Source organism: Salmo salar, chromosome ssa26 (assembly GCF_905237065.1).
Source record: "Salmo salar chromosome ssa26, Ssal_v3.1, whole genome shotgun sequence".
Taxonomy (NCBI): domain Eukaryota; kingdom Metazoa; phylum Chordata; class Actinopteri; order Salmoniformes; family Salmonidae; genus Salmo; species Salmo salar.
In genome coordinates this window covers 10412154-10429570 of record NC_059467.1, presented here as the reverse complement: position 1 = coordinate 10429570, position 17417 = coordinate 10412154, and the positions used below count along the sequence as shown (strand labels likewise).

At 42.5% G+C, this 17417-nt stretch overlaps 2 protein-coding genes across 10 annotated transcripts; one reads left to right on the top strand and one right to left on the bottom strand.

Moving 5' to 3' along the window:
• Nucleotides 1-307: 307 nt before the first annotated feature.
• On the bottom strand, nucleotides 308-6443 carry LOC106587121 (uncharacterized). 6 transcript variants are annotated; one of them, XM_014175154.2, is made up of 7 exons: nucleotides 5362-6443; nucleotides 5095-5199; nucleotides 3535-3641; nucleotides 2952-3211; nucleotides 2573-2828; nucleotides 1426-2100; nucleotides 308-1298 (listed from the first exon to the last, which is right to left on the bottom strand). In XM_014175154.2, exons 2-7 carry the CDS (start codon nucleotides 5151-5153, stop codon nucleotides 538-540), a joined length of 2118 nt encoding a protein of 705 aa, XP_014030629.2. In that variant the 5' UTR covers nucleotides 5154-5199; nucleotides 5362-6443; the 3' UTR covers nucleotides 308-537. The 6 variants fall into 6 exon arrangements, with proteins under 6 accessions (XP_014030629.2, XP_014030626.2, XP_014030627.2 ...); XM_014175151.2 differs by having other exon boundaries at nucleotides 309-1298; nucleotides 6047-6194; XM_014175152.2 differs by having other exon boundaries at nucleotides 309-1298; nucleotides 6051-6194.
• Nucleotides 6444-12388: 5945 nt separating this feature from the next.
• On the top strand, nucleotides 12389-17286 carry LOC106587117 (prothrombin-like). Of its 4 annotated transcripts, none has more exons than XM_014175137.2 (14): nucleotides 12389-12615; nucleotides 12793-12953; nucleotides 13142-13163; nucleotides 13460-13531; nucleotides 13723-13828; nucleotides 13922-14055; nucleotides 14235-14543; nucleotides 14681-14791; nucleotides 14890-15016; nucleotides 15930-16097; nucleotides 16267-16440; nucleotides 16547-16725; nucleotides 16885-16955; nucleotides 17057-17286. In XM_014175137.2, exons 1-14 carry the CDS (start codon nucleotides 12540-12542, stop codon nucleotides 17210-17212), a joined length of 1866 nt encoding a protein of 621 aa, XP_014030612.1. In that variant the 5' UTR covers nucleotides 12389-12539; the 3' UTR covers nucleotides 17213-17286. The 4 variants fall into 4 exon arrangements, with proteins under 4 accessions (XP_014030612.1, XP_014030611.1, XP_045564687.1 ...); XM_014175136.2 differs by having other exon boundaries at nucleotides 13139-13163; XM_045708731.1 differs by having other exon boundaries at nucleotides 12419-12615; nucleotides 12861-12953.
• The last annotated feature ends 131 nt before the right edge of the window (nucleotides 17287-17417 follow it).

The following is a 17417-nucleotide window of genomic DNA, read 5'->3' as shown; positions in this document are numbered from 1 at the left end:
GACAATGACCCCAAGATACTTCCAAAGCTGTGGAAAAATGGCTTAAGGACAACAAAGTCAAGGTATTGGAGTGGCCATCACAAAGCTCTGACCTCAATCCTATAGAAAATGTGTGGGCAGAACTGAAAAAGCATGTGCGAGCAAGGAGACCTACAAACCTGACTCAGTTACACCAGCTCTGTCAGGAGGAATGGGCCAAAATGCACCCAACTTATTGTGGGAAGCTTGTGGAAGGCTACCTGAAACGTTTGACCCAAGTTAAACAATTTAAAGGCAATGCTACCAAATACTAATTGAGTGTATGCAAACTTCTGACCCACTGGGAATGTGATGAAAGAAATAAAAGCTGAAATAAATCATTCCTTCTACTATTATTCTGACATTTCACATTCTTAAAATAAAAGTGGTGATCCTAACTCACTTAAAACAGGGAATTTTTACTAGGATTAAATGTCAGGAATTGTGAAAAACTGAGTTTAAATGTATTTGGCTACGGTGTATGTAAACTTCCGACTTCAACTGTATTCACAGTATATCTCATTGTTTTTTCATCTTCATGGAATTGATCAGTTCTCTCATCACTGCCATAGTCTCTGTGTGCTGTTGCTGCAGAAGGCTTCGCAGCTGATTAAAGCGCTCCTCTGCCCTCCTTTCCCTCTCCTCTTGCAATCGTTTGTCCTCCTCCCTGTAACCCTGAAAGACATCCAATATGTGTGCCATCCTCCTTCTCTTCCGCCCACTGGGTCCAACATGGAGGGGGTTTCCTGTATGTGAAGAGGAGAAGGAGGCAGAAGTGGAGGGGGGACTGACAATGTCAATGGGGCTTGCCGGCACCTCCACAATGTGTAACAGATTCTGGCTTATGTCCTCAACCCCTGCATCTGCCTCAGCATCTCCCATGCTGCCATCAGGCTCGGGGGAGTCTTCAGATAGTTGAAGGCTGAGCCGGTGGCCTATGAGGTTCTGGAGCCTGTTGAAGTAGGCCGGAAGCTTCCGCTTTGCCATGTCAGCCTTCTCTGGGTGGAGGATGTACTCCTTGTACGCCCTCGATAGGTTCCGCCATTTCTGGAAGCATCGCTCCCCCGCCTGCTCAGGCACATCACTGATGGGGAAGCCTTGCTCCTTTAGCCTGCTAGCTATGATCTCAAAGATCCTCTTGGTTCGCGTCTTGTTCTCCCTGATTAGTCCCTGGATCTCTGGAGAGCTGTACAGCTCTACTAAAGCCTCTGTTGCCTCAATGTCCTGACTGATCATTTTCCGCTCCGACCACACAGGCAGGGACCCACCGTTCTCAGCAGCTGGAGACATGGATAGGAAGACAAAAATAAAGACTTGTTACGTAAATACTGTCAATGATTTTGAAAATGGCTGCGTCCTTTTCAGTTATAGGCCAACTGCTAAGATTCAACATCATAACAAATTTACCTCTGTCATCCCCAAGCCATGATCTCCTCCTCCCCTTTTGGAGTTGATTCTCTGCCCTCTCCTCCTCTGCATTTGACTGGAGTATCTTGGGATGTGGGACCCATTCACTCCTGGACTTCCTGGCTAGCGGTTCAGGCTCAGTGGTGCCTGCATGGACTCCAATCTCTGCCTCTGAGCTGCAGGTGGAGGGTATAGCGAGGTTGACTGGATGGCCTGATGGGACTACAATAGCGTAGAGGGGCAAGCTTGGAGTTGGTGCTACAGCTTTAGGCTTCAGCTTGGCCAACGCCCTGGCTGGGGTGTCAGCAGCAGCCAGCTTGGAGCTCAGCCTCTGGCCCATGAGTGCATGGAACTGGTCATAGAACTCGGGCTGTTTCCTGCGTCCCGCGTCAGTCCTCTTGGACGCCAGCACATAGTCTTTGTACGTGCGCTCCATGTTGCGCCACTTTTGGAAGCATCGCTTGCCAGCCTGCCAGGAGTTCTCACTGATCAGGAAGCCCTGTGCCTCCATCCGACTAGCGATGATCTCAAAGATCTGCTTGGTTCTGGTTGTCCGGTCGTTCAGTAGGCTCTGGATTTCTAGGGACCCGTAGTGCTCGATGAGGGTCTGGGTGGCCTCCCGGTCCCGGGCTGTAACATTCCAGGGGCTTGACCACACTCGTGAGTCCTTTTCAACTGTTGTGGAGGGAGACAAGATGATCATTCAAAACCCCAAGTTTAACTTGATCAGCCTCTGACGGGTAAGCACCTTAAAACTGCTTATAACAATATAAACAAACGCTCTTACATAATAAAATGACAACATCCTCTTCATTAACTATATTTGTGCATAAAACGACATGTTGATATATGAAGTATTCATTTCAAAAAGGTGACAACGGGTTTGATATTGCCATTCATTGTTTTGAGCTTCTCCATGTATTATGCAACATGGCTCCCCCTGGTGGTCAAAATGTATTTCAATGATCTTCATCTTTCCTTCAAAGTCACTCAAACTAATGAATTTCTTAGAATAACTATTTAGGAGATCTTAGATCAGTGATATGGGTAGAACAGTACACACATTGTAGCACTCTGGAAAGCAATAAAATACGTTTGGCAGTTAACTAGAGGGCTGGCAAAGGCATGAGGCTGGTAGGAGTGTTACCTGTGGCCAAGTTGCTGTCGATGGTGTCCTGGGACATGCGGTGTAATCGGTCCATGTAGTCATCACTGTACCATACCCGCAGCCTCTCTCCCACTGACAGGTCACGGCACACCTGGAAGTAGATGTGCTCGCCATGCTGGAAGGCTGTCAGGTTTCGCTCAATGTACTCTGAAGAATTTCGGACATACCTCATCCAGTTGGCTTTGGTTTCGTCGCTAACATCAATGGATTTGTATGAGTTGTTTTTGTCCACCAACTAGGGGTAAAAATCGTTGGCATAAATACATAGATGCGAGAGCCTTAAATGTTACACATGGTGAATGAAGTTAGGAAGACAATTTCATTGGATAACATAGTAAGGTTTGTGGATTCAACTCACCATCCCGGGGAAGAAAGCAGAGGACTTGTCCTGTGACACCACTTCACCCTGGTAAGGACCGAATAGTGCCCCCCTGGGAATGTCTTTGTCTACGCAGCACACGTCCACCTCGCTGCCTTCCTGAATGACCTCAATGCCATTAGGGGTAGTAAGGGCGGCACGGTTTGGGACGCCCACTGGCACAGGGGTGTCCGGCACAAAAACTGGAGGGCCATGTGTGGGGCATTCATCAATAAAATATTCTTTGCACTCTTCACAAACTGTAAGGCATGACAAGGGTACATTTTAGGCAATATAATTTTAAGGTAAAATGTTAAATAAATAAAACAATTACAGCAATGATGCATGAATGAGAAAATAATACCACAGTAACAATAGAAGTTGTAGAGTACATTTCATTAGCAATAAAAAAAAAAATCAATATTCACATAAAAAATGATAGGCCTAGTGGCACTGGGAAATGTATCAAAGTATCAGAACAAATGAAACAGTTAAACACAGTTTTGCTGCTCTTAGTCATAGTCTAAGGCTCTTAGTACAAGTCTGTGTGTAAAGGCACTGGACAGAAATAGCTAATACTCACACCAGAAGTAACATTTTTGGTGTCTCTCGATGGTGAAAAGCAAGTGGTCGACTTTCAATCTCTGGTTGGCTCCTTCAGTCTCAAAGGACTCAATGTCTTTTACTTCACTATAAGATATAGCATATCAAAATACAATCTCTGAGTGTCAAATGTTTTATTTTATTTGTATAACTGCACCTGATTAGCATCCATTTAATTCAACTAATCTGCCAAGATGGGCTATCAATGCAGCAGATATTAAAACAGACTCAGCTATATGAAAACCAGTGGAGGCTGCAGAGGGGAGGATGACTCATAATAATGGCAAGAATGGAATGCTATCAAACACCTTGTTTTCATGTGTATAATTACTTTTACTCCATTCCAGCCATTATTATGAGCCGTCCTTCCCTCAGCAGCCTCCACTGATCAAAACAGCAGATCATTGATTAGTAGAGGATAGAACACATAGCTACAACTAGGCTATCCAGCAGATCCAACCCGCTTGCTTACAGCTGCACTAGGGTCAGACAGGCTTTCTGTGTAGATTAAGACACATCAGAGCCGGTGTGAGATATGTCTCGCAAAGCGTACCTCAATCCAGAGATGAGAAATGCTTTGTACTCCGAATTGTCCCATTATCCCAACTGTTACACCGAGAAGATTGAACAACTGCTATTTCAAATAACAGCGGAGCTGGCGCGGGATATGGCTCGCAAAACGCAGTGGTGGAAAAAGTACCCAATTGTCATACTTGAGTTAAAGTAGATACCTTAAAAGAAAATTACTCAAGTAAAAGTCACCCACTAAAATACTACTTGAGTAAAAGTATTTGATTTTAAATATGCTTAAGTATCAGAAGTAACTGTAATTGGTAAAATATACTTAAGTGTTAAAAGTAATTTCAAATTCCCTATATTAAGCAAACCAGACAGCACAATTTTCTTGTTCTTTATTTAAGGATAGCCAGGGGCACACTCCAGCACGCAGACAAAATTTACAAACGAAGCACTTGTGTTTAGTGAGTCCGCCAGATCAGAGGCAATAGTGATGACCAGGGATGTTCTCTTGATAAGTGCATGAATTTGACAATTTTCCTGTCCTGCTAGCCATTCAAAATGTAATGAGTACCTTTATGTGTTCAGGAGAAATATATGGAGTAAAAAGTACATTATTTTCTTTAGGAATGTAGTAAAAGTAAAAAGTTGTCAAAAATAGTAAAGTAAAGTACAGATACCCCCAAAAACTACTTAAGTAAAATTGCTTTAAAGTATTTCTTAAGTACTTTACCCCACTGGCAAAACATTTGTCCCATTATCACAACTGTTACACAGAGAATATTGAACGATTGATCTAGGAGCAGTCGTTCAATCTTCTCTGTGTAACAGTTGGGATAATGGGACAATTCGGAGTACAACGCATTTGTCATCCCTGGATTGAGGTACTTTTTCCGAGCCATATCCCTCGCCGGCACTGCGGTGTATTCATTTACACAGGAAGCCTGACCGACCCTAGCCTGTCTGCAGCTGTAAGCAAGCGGGTCGGATCTGCTGGCTACTAGGCAAAATTGATTCATATTACTACTTGGTGCATAGTTCTGCTTCTGTTGAATGGTCCTGGATGGCAAGTGACTCTGCCATAGTGCATAGGTCCCCAGACTCCCCACCTCAGCATACCATGGCAAGTCTGTTGGTAGAAAAAAACATAATATAATGGCAGTCAATGAATACAGGTGGCTCAGGTAATAAAATTAGGCCTAGTATTTAAAATAAACGCGACATTCAATTTCAGTCTGGCAGTGGCAAAACCATAAACGTGATTCAGTACTTGCTATATGAGATAACATACATGAGTTCCTCTTGCCGCTGACAAATTAACTGTTGTAAATTAGCTAGTTGGGAAATAACAAAAACAGCAAAGTACGGTAGCTAATGATCCATGCCTATATCATGTAATCATGTGACTTTCTAACCATTCGAATTAGGATAAATATAGCATTTACGATGTGCGAGAAAGGACACGTTTCCTGTCGGAATATTTAGAAAGACAGGAACTTGAGGACTTCCGGATTCTGTCCTTGGCTGGAGAACGATGATTTTCCCGGAGTTTTCAAATGGGAAAAAAATGATGCTACAAGTTGGCTAAGACCCTGTGGAAATCCTGAGTTAATTGAAATAATATTTTCGACTTAATCGAACGTCTACTTGAAAGATGTTTGATATCCTAACCGGCGTAGTCGTCGTCGACTGGTTAGCCAGACAAAAATGTTGCATGCATGGAAGCAAAGACAGTATCTTGAGTTTGTTAGCATCATCAGTGCCACGATTATAAATAAAAAGGCGTTGATAACGTTCGTTAATAGCTAACTACCAAGTTAAATAACTACTGTTACTAGATTTCTAACATATACTCAAGCCTGTCCCAGCGATCTACTGAAATCATAGCTAGTTAGCTTGCTAACTCGCCAGTTAATAGTTGACTTGTGCTTCATAATAATTTGCTGCCTGTGTTACGAAGTCATTGACAAACTTACTCACGGTCCCTTGTCGACGTGTACTATTTCCAGTTAAGCAGGCCAACTTTTGTTATTGAGCAAACTCGATTTCATTAGCTAATTGTTTTGTCAAGGTCTTTTACATTAGCGCTGAAATGTGTCGCCTTGTCCGCGCATGCTCATGCATACATACATTGTCACGACGAAGCTTGCCACCCGCCGGGGGACTTCTGTTTGGCAGCTCAAAGCAATCACGTATTCATGTCACACACAATTATTGATAAACGATGGACATAAATCTCAGCTAGCTATATTCCTATGGTATATACGTTGTGTATGTGGCTGCAGTTGCTTATATAGTACTGTATTATATTGACAAGGACAGCTTGAAACACAAGTCAATGAGATACGTTTCAACTTGCTATGTAGCTAGTCATTGTAAAGGACATCGAAAACGTGCATTTTTGTGTCATTGTAAGCTTGACATTGTAAATGACATTCAAAACATTTGCATTTTTGTGAGTCTCTACATTTTGTGAGTTTTTTTTATTTAACCTTTAACTAGACAAGTCAGTTAAGAACAAATTCTTATTTACAATGACAGCCTAGGAACAGTGGGTTAACTGCCTTGTTCAGAACGACAGATTTTTACCTTGTCAGCTTGGGGATTCAATCTAGCAATCTTTCGGTTACTGGCCCAATGCTCTAACCACTAGGCTACCCGCCACCCGATAGGATGGACTCTCTGGGCATGAGGGGCCCATCCATAAACCAGGACTCATTACACAGTGCTGAATGCTGTTCCTCGTGGACTGACAGTGGGCCCCTCTCTAGCAAATGATGGCCAGTTGGGGCTCTGGTGTGTAGGACATGCTCTGCAGAAAGGGATGCTTCTGGGCGTGGAAGACCAAAGCAACACCTTTGACCAAAGTGAAGACTTTACAGAGGTATGTATCAGAGTGGTTGTGATGGCGGAGGCACACACTTGCTCATGTTTCTATAACATTGCAAATGTATTGAATGTAACACATTTGTTGTCGTCAGAGCTTGATGGAAGAAGTGTATCAGATGATAATCAAGGGGCATCTTTGGGACAGGTGATATAGGATTTGGTAGGTGTCTCTAGGTAAAAAAGAATAACCCAATGGTTATTTATTTGTAGTGCTCAGCTGTATCAAACACATTAACATTACTGTCACAATTAATTTGGTAATTGGTAGTGAGAAACCCGCTTTCTTTGTTTTATGCAGATTTGCCTGTAATGCAAGGAGGAAAGATAAACAGAATGTTACTCTGTCTAAGGAAGTCTCTGTCTAAGGGTCTGCAAAGACATCAACCCAGGGACAGAACTTCTGCTTTGGAGTTTCCTAGTTGATCCTCTGGAACACGATGGAAGCCAAGGAGGGTCACTAACAACACCAGGAAAACCTCGCAAACAAGTTGCACCTCGCAAGTCTGCACAGAAAAAAAAATGTATGAAATGTATGCATTCACTACTGTAAGTCGCTCTGGATAAGAGCGTCTGCTAAATGACTAAAATGTAAATGTAAGTCCAGAGAGGATGGATCCCCAGGTGTAAACTCCACAGAGCAAGAGCTCAAGCTTATAGGTAGCCTGACACCCACATTCAGTAGCATTCTTAATACACACTAACTAATAAATATTGTACAAATAAGGATTTTATGTTATGAAATGATTACATTTTATATTTGAATAGTTTTTTCTGAAATGTTACGTGGAAGATATTTGTATGTCTTACAGAGCTTTAGGAGCACACTGAAGATTCAGACATGTCAACTTCTCCACTGGGGTCTACAGAGTCTATGGTGGTGGAGGAGGAGAAAAGCCAGACTGGAATCAAGCAAACCTCTTATCAACAAAATGAGAAAGAGATGTGTGAGAGACTCTCATTCCAGTGGTGAGAAAACAATGGAACAGAATAGAGAAGTTCACTCTTGCAAAATAATAAAAACAGAACGTTTCATTCCAGAAATAACCAATGTGCCATGCTCTGAGGACAAACTTGTGAGTCCTGTAGACGAGCCTCCAAAGAGTAGTGAAGAACCAGATAATGTGCTAAGAAAACCCCAGGAGGTGCAGGGGCCACAGGTTGTCAGGGCCAGTTGCAGACTGGCTGCTAAACCCAGGAAGGTGCATTCATTAGTCAGCTGCATCCACAAGCGTCTTCAAGGGTGCAAAAATGGGTATCTGGATCGTCAAGTGACATGGAGATTACGTCCAGAGTTGGTGATGAAAATGGACAAGCTTGCCAAGAAACAGATATAAAAGATAGAGAAAGTATAAGCTCAGATGAAATCCCAAAGGATCGTGACAAAGGGGGGAAGCAAGACACAGGGGAGCTTATGACAGCTCCAGACCTCTTTAACACCAAGGGAAAGGAGGTATACATGTGACCAGTGTGACAAGAGTTTCTTTCAGCTATGTCACCTGAAGAAGCACAAATTCACCCACTCGGACCAAAAGCCTTACTTATGCACAGAGTGTGGTAAGAATTACAGCTCCCAAGAGAACTTCAGGGCCCACCTTCTGATGCATAAGGGAGAGAGGCCATTCAAGTGCCAGCAGTGTGACAAGAACTATGGCCTGAAACGGGTCCTGAAGGAGCATGAAGTTCTCCATACAGGAGAGAGGCCTTTTGTCTGCGATATCTGTGGGAAGGCTTTTGCCCGCCGGCCTTCATTACGTATTCATAGGGAGGCCCACCGCGCTAAGGAAGAAAATGACCATGCTCCTAAGCTCAAGTGCCCTGTCTGCGGTAAAGAACTGGCCAATTCAGGCTCCCTTAGGAATCACATGCGCTTGCACACAGGAGAACGGCCTTATGCCTGTCCCCACTGCAATAAGACATTCCGACAGCGGGGGAACCTTTTGGGGCGTCTACGCATCCACACAGGGGAAAAGCCTTACAAGTGCAACCATTGCAATCAGTACTTCTCACAGGTGCCTGAACTCCGCAGACACCTCATCACACACAGCGGAAGTCTACCTCTGCCCTATATGTGGCAAAGCCTTGCGGGACCCCCACACTTTGCGGGCCCACGAACGTTTACACACAGGGGAGAGACCTCAAGTGTGAGCTGTGTGGGAAGGCCTACATCATGGTCACCAAGCTATGCCGCCACATGAAGTCCCACCTTGAGGAGAAGTCCTACAAATGTCAGACATGTGGTGCTGGCTACACGGTAATGCAGAGCCTGGTTCGCCACCAGTTCTCCCATCAAAAGAGAGAAGATAGGACGTCTGGGGAGCTTGCTAACGCTCTAGCAGCTCTGGAGTCTAGCCACTCTGCCCCTGCTAGAGGCAAACCTAGAAAGACCCCTCGCAAGACAGAGGTCAAGCCATGGGTTGATGTCCCTGAAGAGAACATGGAGAGTCAGACAGTAGTGCATGTTCAGGCCATCGAAGACTTAGCCATGCCTAATTCAGGGGAGGTTATTGTCAGCACCTGTGACTCATATCATGATAGTGACATATCTTCTGTGGTAATAGAGGAAGGGTTGGAACAGGATGTGGGCCAGTTCCAGCTAAATGAGAATATCATTGAGATAATTGTCTCAGACTGTAATGATAAGTGCATTGTGGTAAGGGAGCACAAAACACACAGCAACCTGGTGATTCTACAGGGAAAGGATGGACTGAGCTTTGTGGCAGAGACAATAGAGATCAAAACGGGAGTTTAAAACTGCAATTCACACCATTTTGCTTTCTGTTGCTGTTTTTTTAAATCTTCAAATAAACCAAGAATGTGAATAAAAACTATTTTTGCCTGCTAGATGTACTTTACCTAAAAGAAGACAATAAGCAGTACTTACAATGAGGGGGAAAGGTATTTGATCCCCTGCTGATTTTGTACATTTGCCCACTGACAAAGAAAGGATCAGTCTATAATTTTAATGGTAGGTTTATTTGAACAGTGAGAAACAGAATAACAACAAAAAAATCCAGAAAAACGCATGTAAAAAATGTTATAAATTGATAAGCATTTTAATGAGGGAAATAAGTATTTGACCCCCTCTCAATCAGAAAGATTTCTGGCTCCCAGGTGTCTTTTATACAGGTAACGAGCTGAGATTAGGAGCACACTCTTAAAGGGAGTGCTCCTAATCTCAGCTTGTTACTTGTATAAAAGACACCTGTCCACAGAAGCAATCAATCAATCAGATTCCAAACTCTCCACCATGGCCAAGACCAAAGAGCTCTCCAAGGATGTCAGGGACAAGATTGTAGACCTACACAAGGCTGGAATGGGCTACAAGACCATCACCAAGCAGCTTGGTGAGAAGGTGACAACAGTTGGTGCGATTATTTGCAAATGGAAGAAACACAAAAGAACTGTCAATCTCCCTCGGCCTGGGGCTCCATGCAAGATCTCACCTCGTGGAGTTGCAATGATCATGAGAACGGTGAGGAATCAGCCCAGAACTACACAGGAGGATCTTGTCAATGATCTCAAGGCAGCTGGGACCATAGTCACCAAGAAAACAATTGGTAACACTACGCCGTGAAGGACTGAAATCCTGCAGCGCCCGCAAGATCCCCCTGCTCAAGAAAGCACATATACATGCCTGTCTGAAGTTTGCCAATGAACATTGAATGATTCGGAGGACAACTGGGTGAAAGTGTTGTGGTCAGATGAGACCAAAATGGAGCTCTTTGGCATCAACTCAACTCGCCGTGTTTGGAGGAGGAGGAATGCTGCCTATGAACCCAAGAACACCATACCCACCGTCAAACATGGAGGTGGAAACATTATGCTTTGGGGGTGTTTTTCTGCTAAGGGGACAGGACAACTTCACCGCATCAAAGGGACGATGGACGGGGCCACGGACCGTCAAATCTTGGGTGACAACCTCCTTCCCTCAGCCAGGGCATTTAAAATGGGTCGTGGATGGATATTCCAGCATGACAATGACTCAAAACCCACGGCTAAGGCAACAAAGGAGTGGCTCAAGAAGAAACACATTAAGGTCCTGGAGTGGCCTAGCCAGTCTCCAGACCTTAATCCCATAGAAAATCTGTGGAGGGAGCTGAAGGTTCGAGTTGCCAAACGTCAGCCTCGAAACCTTAATGACTTGGAGAAGATCTGCAAAGAGGAGTGGGACAAAATCCCTCCTGAGATGTGTGCAAACCTGGTGGCCAACTACAAGAAATGTCTGACCTCTCTCTGTGATTGCCAACAAGGGTTTTTCCACCAAGTACTAAAAGTCATGATTTGCAGAGGGGTCAAATACTTATTTCCCTCATTCAAATGCAAATCAATTTATAACATTTTTGACATGCGTTTTTCTGGATTTTTTTGTTGTTATTCTGTCTCTCACTGTTCAAATAAACCTTCCATTAAAATTATAGACTGATCATTTCTTTGTCAGTGGGCAAGCGTACAAAATCAGCAGGGTATCAAATACTTTTTTCCCTCACTGTATTTGGAAAATCCTTTACCATGAATATAAAATATGTTATGATATCATCAGGATAATCCATTTAGATTACTGGAGAAGGGAGACATAGCTGTGAACAAGTTAAAGATATAAGCAAATATTGACTCACATCTGTGGTGGACCTTATCTAGCCACTATCTGCAGCAAATGTTATTTTCAAGGACTGTACTAAAATAACCTGCCCTGTATTTTAGGAAATGTCTTAATGGTTACAAAGAGAAATTCTCATGAATAGTTTTCTGACTAAAAATATATTTGATCTCTGGAGAATGTTTATGAAGGCTTTTTAAATAGCTTTACTTTATTTTAGCACACTTTTGTAAATATGGGCCATCAACAATATTATCATTATTGTTGAAAGACTCCAATTAAAAGAGAGAAAATAAGTACCTCTGTGGTGGCTTTACAACAGTTGTATGTGTTTTTGAACACAACTTTGACTTTTCACTCTTTCTCCAATGCGTCATTCAATATTTGGGTGCAAATATTTCAATGGTTGGGACAGCCCGAGACTGAATCAGCAAATATTCTGGTTCGGAGCAACTTTAGTGTGTGTTTGCTATGCCTGTCTATGCAGCTTAGCGGCACACACTATCATAGTCTAAATTAGCAGATAGCGGTGTTTTAAAAGGTTGATTTATTGTGTATTTGTTTTTGATATTGCCTTTAAGTCTTTATCATTTGATATTCTGCTTGTAATTACTGAATATCATTTCTTTATATATATATATATATATATATATATATATATATAAAGAAATCCATGAGTTGGCCCTGACAGAAAATAAACAATGGAGAAAGCAATTCTTGACACATTGTGTGGAAAGCTTATCCATGGTCATATGTAGTAGTTTAAACTTTAATGGAAATATTGAATGCAACATTGCATGTGACATGGCCCAGATGGGAGGCGCAGCCCCAAGTCAGTCTTAGTATAGTGGTTCAATATTAACCAGGTGGATTCAGTGTAACAGAAAGTGGGGGGTTTCAATGAGTACTGGATTTTGAGGGGGTGAGAAGGTTTGGTGATGTCCTAGGTTTTACAAGGAGTTCTGTCTTAACTATCCATAAGAATGGGTCGAATACCCGCAACTCTCATTTTCACTCTACTATTTTCTTCTACTCTTCAGATCACCCTTTGTGAAAATGGTAAGATACCAGCTTATATTTACCAACCCTGAAAGCTCAAAAGCAATAAAGTTTAAAAAATATAGATATTCTGAAAATGTATACCCTTTAAACTGTTACTCCTTGATGTGAATTAGGCTATTTGTCAGTTCTAATATCACTAAACGATGGGTTGCGTTATCAAATATTTGTTTATAGTATTTCTTAATAGCAAGGAGGCCTCACAGGTTTTTATCCGTGCTAAACGGGCAAATTCCTTCCTTGAGGAGTTGAAACCTGGGAACTTGGAACGGGAGTGCATGGAGGAGATCTGTGACCATGAAGAAGCCCGTGAAGTCTTTGAAAAGCCTGACAAGACGGTGAGAATGTCTGGCTTGTTAGATTGAAGTATAATGCAAAGCAAATTCATATTCACCTTGGTATACTAGTAACTAAAACATGAGCTTTGTGTTTACCTGGGTAACAGTATGTTAATTTGCATAATAAAGTATGATTATAGTATTTCTCCCCAAATAACTGTCTAAATTGAGCTTTCTCAATTTAGAAGGCCTTTTGGGGCAACTATTTGGGTAAGTATTTGTGTTTTCTATCAAAACCTTATCCATGGAATATGTGCCGTCATCAGTCACAACACCAATGTAAATATATGGCATTGAACCAGAACAAAGTGCAACTGAGATGTGAGTCGACTTGGTTGAGGAATAGGCTTTAGCCCCAGTGTTGGTGACCCCACGCGTTTTGCTCTTCCCACACATGCTGTGCTCTTTATACTTAAAAAACAAACATTAATATCGACTTTGGCAGTGATAAGCAACTAGACAAGAATTTCCTCGTGTTTTCTAATTCTTGTTTGTCTTCTTCACAGCTTGCAAAGGCACTTCACTGCTGAGAACCAAGGATAATATAAATACATTGAGGGGGTGTATTCATCTCGATGGTAATACTTATGGCCTGATTACACTGTACATTTCAAATATGTCAATGATTTCTTGACAAAAATCTTAATGTTTGTGTTGAAACCAGCTAAAAAGTATGAGGAATCTACCAGGAAAATTGTATAATGTAAAGATAATTTTTTTGAGCTTAACATCCTGTTTCTCAAGTATTATGTGGGCCTGCATCTTACAGGATGGTGCTCAGTGGGCATTGGTGAGAACTACAACGGTACCATCTACACTACTTCCTCAGGAAAAACATGCCAGTACTGGTCCAGTAACTTCCCACACAGAATTACGTATGTATTATTGACCCCATAACCTGAGGGATGTCATTTCAAAGTTGTCCCATTCTTGCTGTGTTGTTGCTGAGGGGTAATATCTCTTCTTAGGGAGTTCAATACTTTGCTGGATGAGACCCTGTATGAGAACTATTGCAGGAACCCAGACAAAACTCCTGAAGGACCTTGGTGCTTCACCAGGGATCCCACAGTCAGGAGAGAGCAATGTATCGTTCCAAAATGTGGTATGATTTCACTACTGCATAATAATCAACATTTGGCTGCATGTTGTTGCTTAGCTGGGTGTACTTTTACACTGACAATACGGTAGTTTATATGCCTCCTTGCTCAACAACAAAGTGCAGAGCATGTTGCTTGTTGCAATATGTCTTAGCGGTCCTCTATTGTGATTGTTCCCTTACAGGTGAGCCTTGGGTACCCCCAAAAGTACCCGCTGCAGTGGATGGGAAAGCCACGTACACCAAGAAGGACTGCATGGCCAACAATGGCTTGGATTATACTGGGGATCTCTCAGTTACCATGAACGGCCAAAAGTGTCTGCCTTGGGCCTCCAGAAAGGCATTGGCACTCAGCAAAGGAAAGGATTTCATCCCAGAGGTCAAACTTGTGTGGAACCACTGTAGAAACCCTGACGGAGATATGGAGGGACCCTGGTGCTATGTGGACCAGCATGGAAATACCACTGTGGACTACTGTGACCTTGAGATGTGTGGTGAGCTGTTTCACTGAGCTGAACACTTTTTCCTGTTGTAAACGATTCACTTAAAATATTAGGACTCTGAAGAAAAATATCTGACAGGTATCATAAATGCTCTTTACTGTGTGTGCTGGACTGTTGTTCTCGTTCAGATGACCCAATAGATAACTATGAGGAGGCGGCCGGCGGAAGGGAAAGGACAACACTCTCTGGGCCCAGAAAAACCTTCTTCAGCCCTCGGAGCTTTGGCAGTGGAGAGATGGGTAAGTACTATAATTTTGGACATAAAGTGTAAGGTACGGCAGACAGAGGAGGAAAGAGTCTATTTTCATGACTTTGAATTCAACTCTGCTTTATTTAGTGTGCGGAGAGCGACCCATGTTTGAGAAGATAAGTAAGAAGGACGGTAGAGAGCAAGAACTGATTGACTCCTACCAAGGAGGCCGTATTGTTAAAGGGATTGATGCAGAAGTGGCCAGTGCACCATGGTAATGAAATGAATAGATATTCAAAACACCACATTTATTCTATTGCATTACGTAGGACTACTACTTAGGATCATGGTGGGAGCGGGAAAGGAAGTTATGTGTGTCTATCATTTAGAGGATGTGTTTTGGGGTTGTCAATACATTGCCCAATTAAAAGAATGGAGTGGCTGCCGATCTGACCTTTCTACACCTTCTTCCAGACAGCTAAAGGCCCGAAGCTTTTGCACCTGAGAGATTCTCTGCTTTATACACAGTCTCTGTTCTACTCATAGAGAACAGGACTACTCTGGCGAATGGTGCCCGTTTAATAATGTTAGATCAATGCTGAATCAATGTCTGCAAGAACACATAATGATAGGAGCCTATTCTACATAACATACCCAAATATAATAGCAATAACAATAATATAATATAATAGCAATAACGTTACTGTAAGACAAAAAAACACCACCTAATTTCTTATGAGATTTTAGGATGATTGCGATCAAAGGGTCTTTTTTTTTCTCATGTGTCCAAAACTCTAAAGTACGCCACTAGGCAAAATATGTGCTTCGATTGAAACTAAACACAGGTAGGCTACGCTACAGTTTGTTAACACAATCTGCTCTAAAATACACTCACTCACAATACATTTATTCAAAACAAAACTGTAGGCTACTTTAAACGGTAGCCTATAACTCAAGAAGACCTAAATGCATATCCCCATGGAACTCAATGAGATCAAAAGGTTGGTATGCAGATGCTGCATAGATGTTTCACCTGTAAAACCTGAATAATTATAATTTTATGAATAACAGTGAGAAATGCACAAAGCCGGAAAAGTCAGATCCGCAGCCTCGGCCTTAAAAGACACAGATGTAATTTGGCAGAAGAAAATGATGATGCCTGTTACTCACGGATGCTTTGATGTCAGGCAGGTGATGCTGTACAAGAAAAGCCCCCAGGAGCTGCTGTGTGGGGCCAGTCTAATCAGTGACGAGTGGATCCTCACTGCAGCCCACTGCATCCTCTACCCGCCATGGAACAAAAACTTCACCATCAATGACATCCTGGTCCGCCTTGGCAAACATAACAGAGCTAAGTGAGTGGTTATCTCCTATTTTCCCATTTTATCTGTATTAAACAAACGATACACATTGACTTTTGCACAGTGCAACAGTGAACCATGACATGCCATAAGACTTGACGAAACAATAATATAGCCATACCAAAACGTTCTTGGCTCATACCCTATTTCAACCTAATCCCAGGTTTGAGAAGGGCACAGAGAAGATTGTGGCCATTGATGAGATAATTGTCCACCCCAAGTACAACTGGAAGGAGAACCTGAACCGGGACATCGCTCTGCTGCACATGAGGAGGCCCGTTACTTTCACTGATGAGATTCATCCTGTCTGTCTACCAACCAAGCAGGTTGCTAAGACGTAAGAGAGTGTAATGTAGCTAGCAGTAATGATTAAATATGAACTAACATTTCTGAGCTTTTTCCCATACTAGCAATGGTAGCATCCTTTTTTCTATTTCTCCTAGACTGATGTTTGCTGGCTATAAAGGCCGTGTGACAGGCTGGGGGAACCTTTATGAGACATGGGCTTCCTCCACCAAGTCTCAACCCACAGTTCTCCAGCAGATCCATCTACCCATCGTTGAACAGGATATCTGCAGAGCCTCTACCTCTATCCGCATCACTGACAACATGTTCTGTGCTGGTGAGTAGCAGTTCTCATCTCAGAATGGTAATTGTTGTATACTGCAGCTCAAGCCCATCCAATATGTTAACCAAAAGTGAATTGGTGCAGTGTGGCTTGGTGAACCACAAGTGTTACAATTAGTATGACGCTTCCTCATAATGCCCATATACTTTTCAGGCTTCAAACCAGAGGAACAGAAAACTGGCGATGCTTGCGAAGGGGACAGCGGTGGTCCCTTTGTCATGAAGGTATACAACTAGAGAAACACGAACTTCACTCATTAGACGTCTAGCAAATCCCCCTTTATATTTGATATACTCATGAGAATGACTTATATCCTCATTCACAGAGCCCAGATGACAACCGTTGGTACCAGATCGGCATTGTGTCCTGGGGAGAAGGATGTGACAGGGATGGGAAATATGGATTCTACACCCATCTTTTCCGTATGAGAAGGTGGATGAAGAAAGTTATTGACAAAACAGGGGGTGATGATGATGATTGATTGTTATTGCTTCTCATTTTCTCTACATGCAAACTGATGTAATATTGGAAATAAACGTGTGTTCCTGATCACGATCTGCTTGTTATTACTTTTTACAGAAATGAACTAAAACTAAATTCAGATCTGAGACTGCCACTATAATTCTGCATGTTGTTTTTGTGCACAAGGTTTCAGAAAAATTTTTTTGATACAGATCTAATGATGA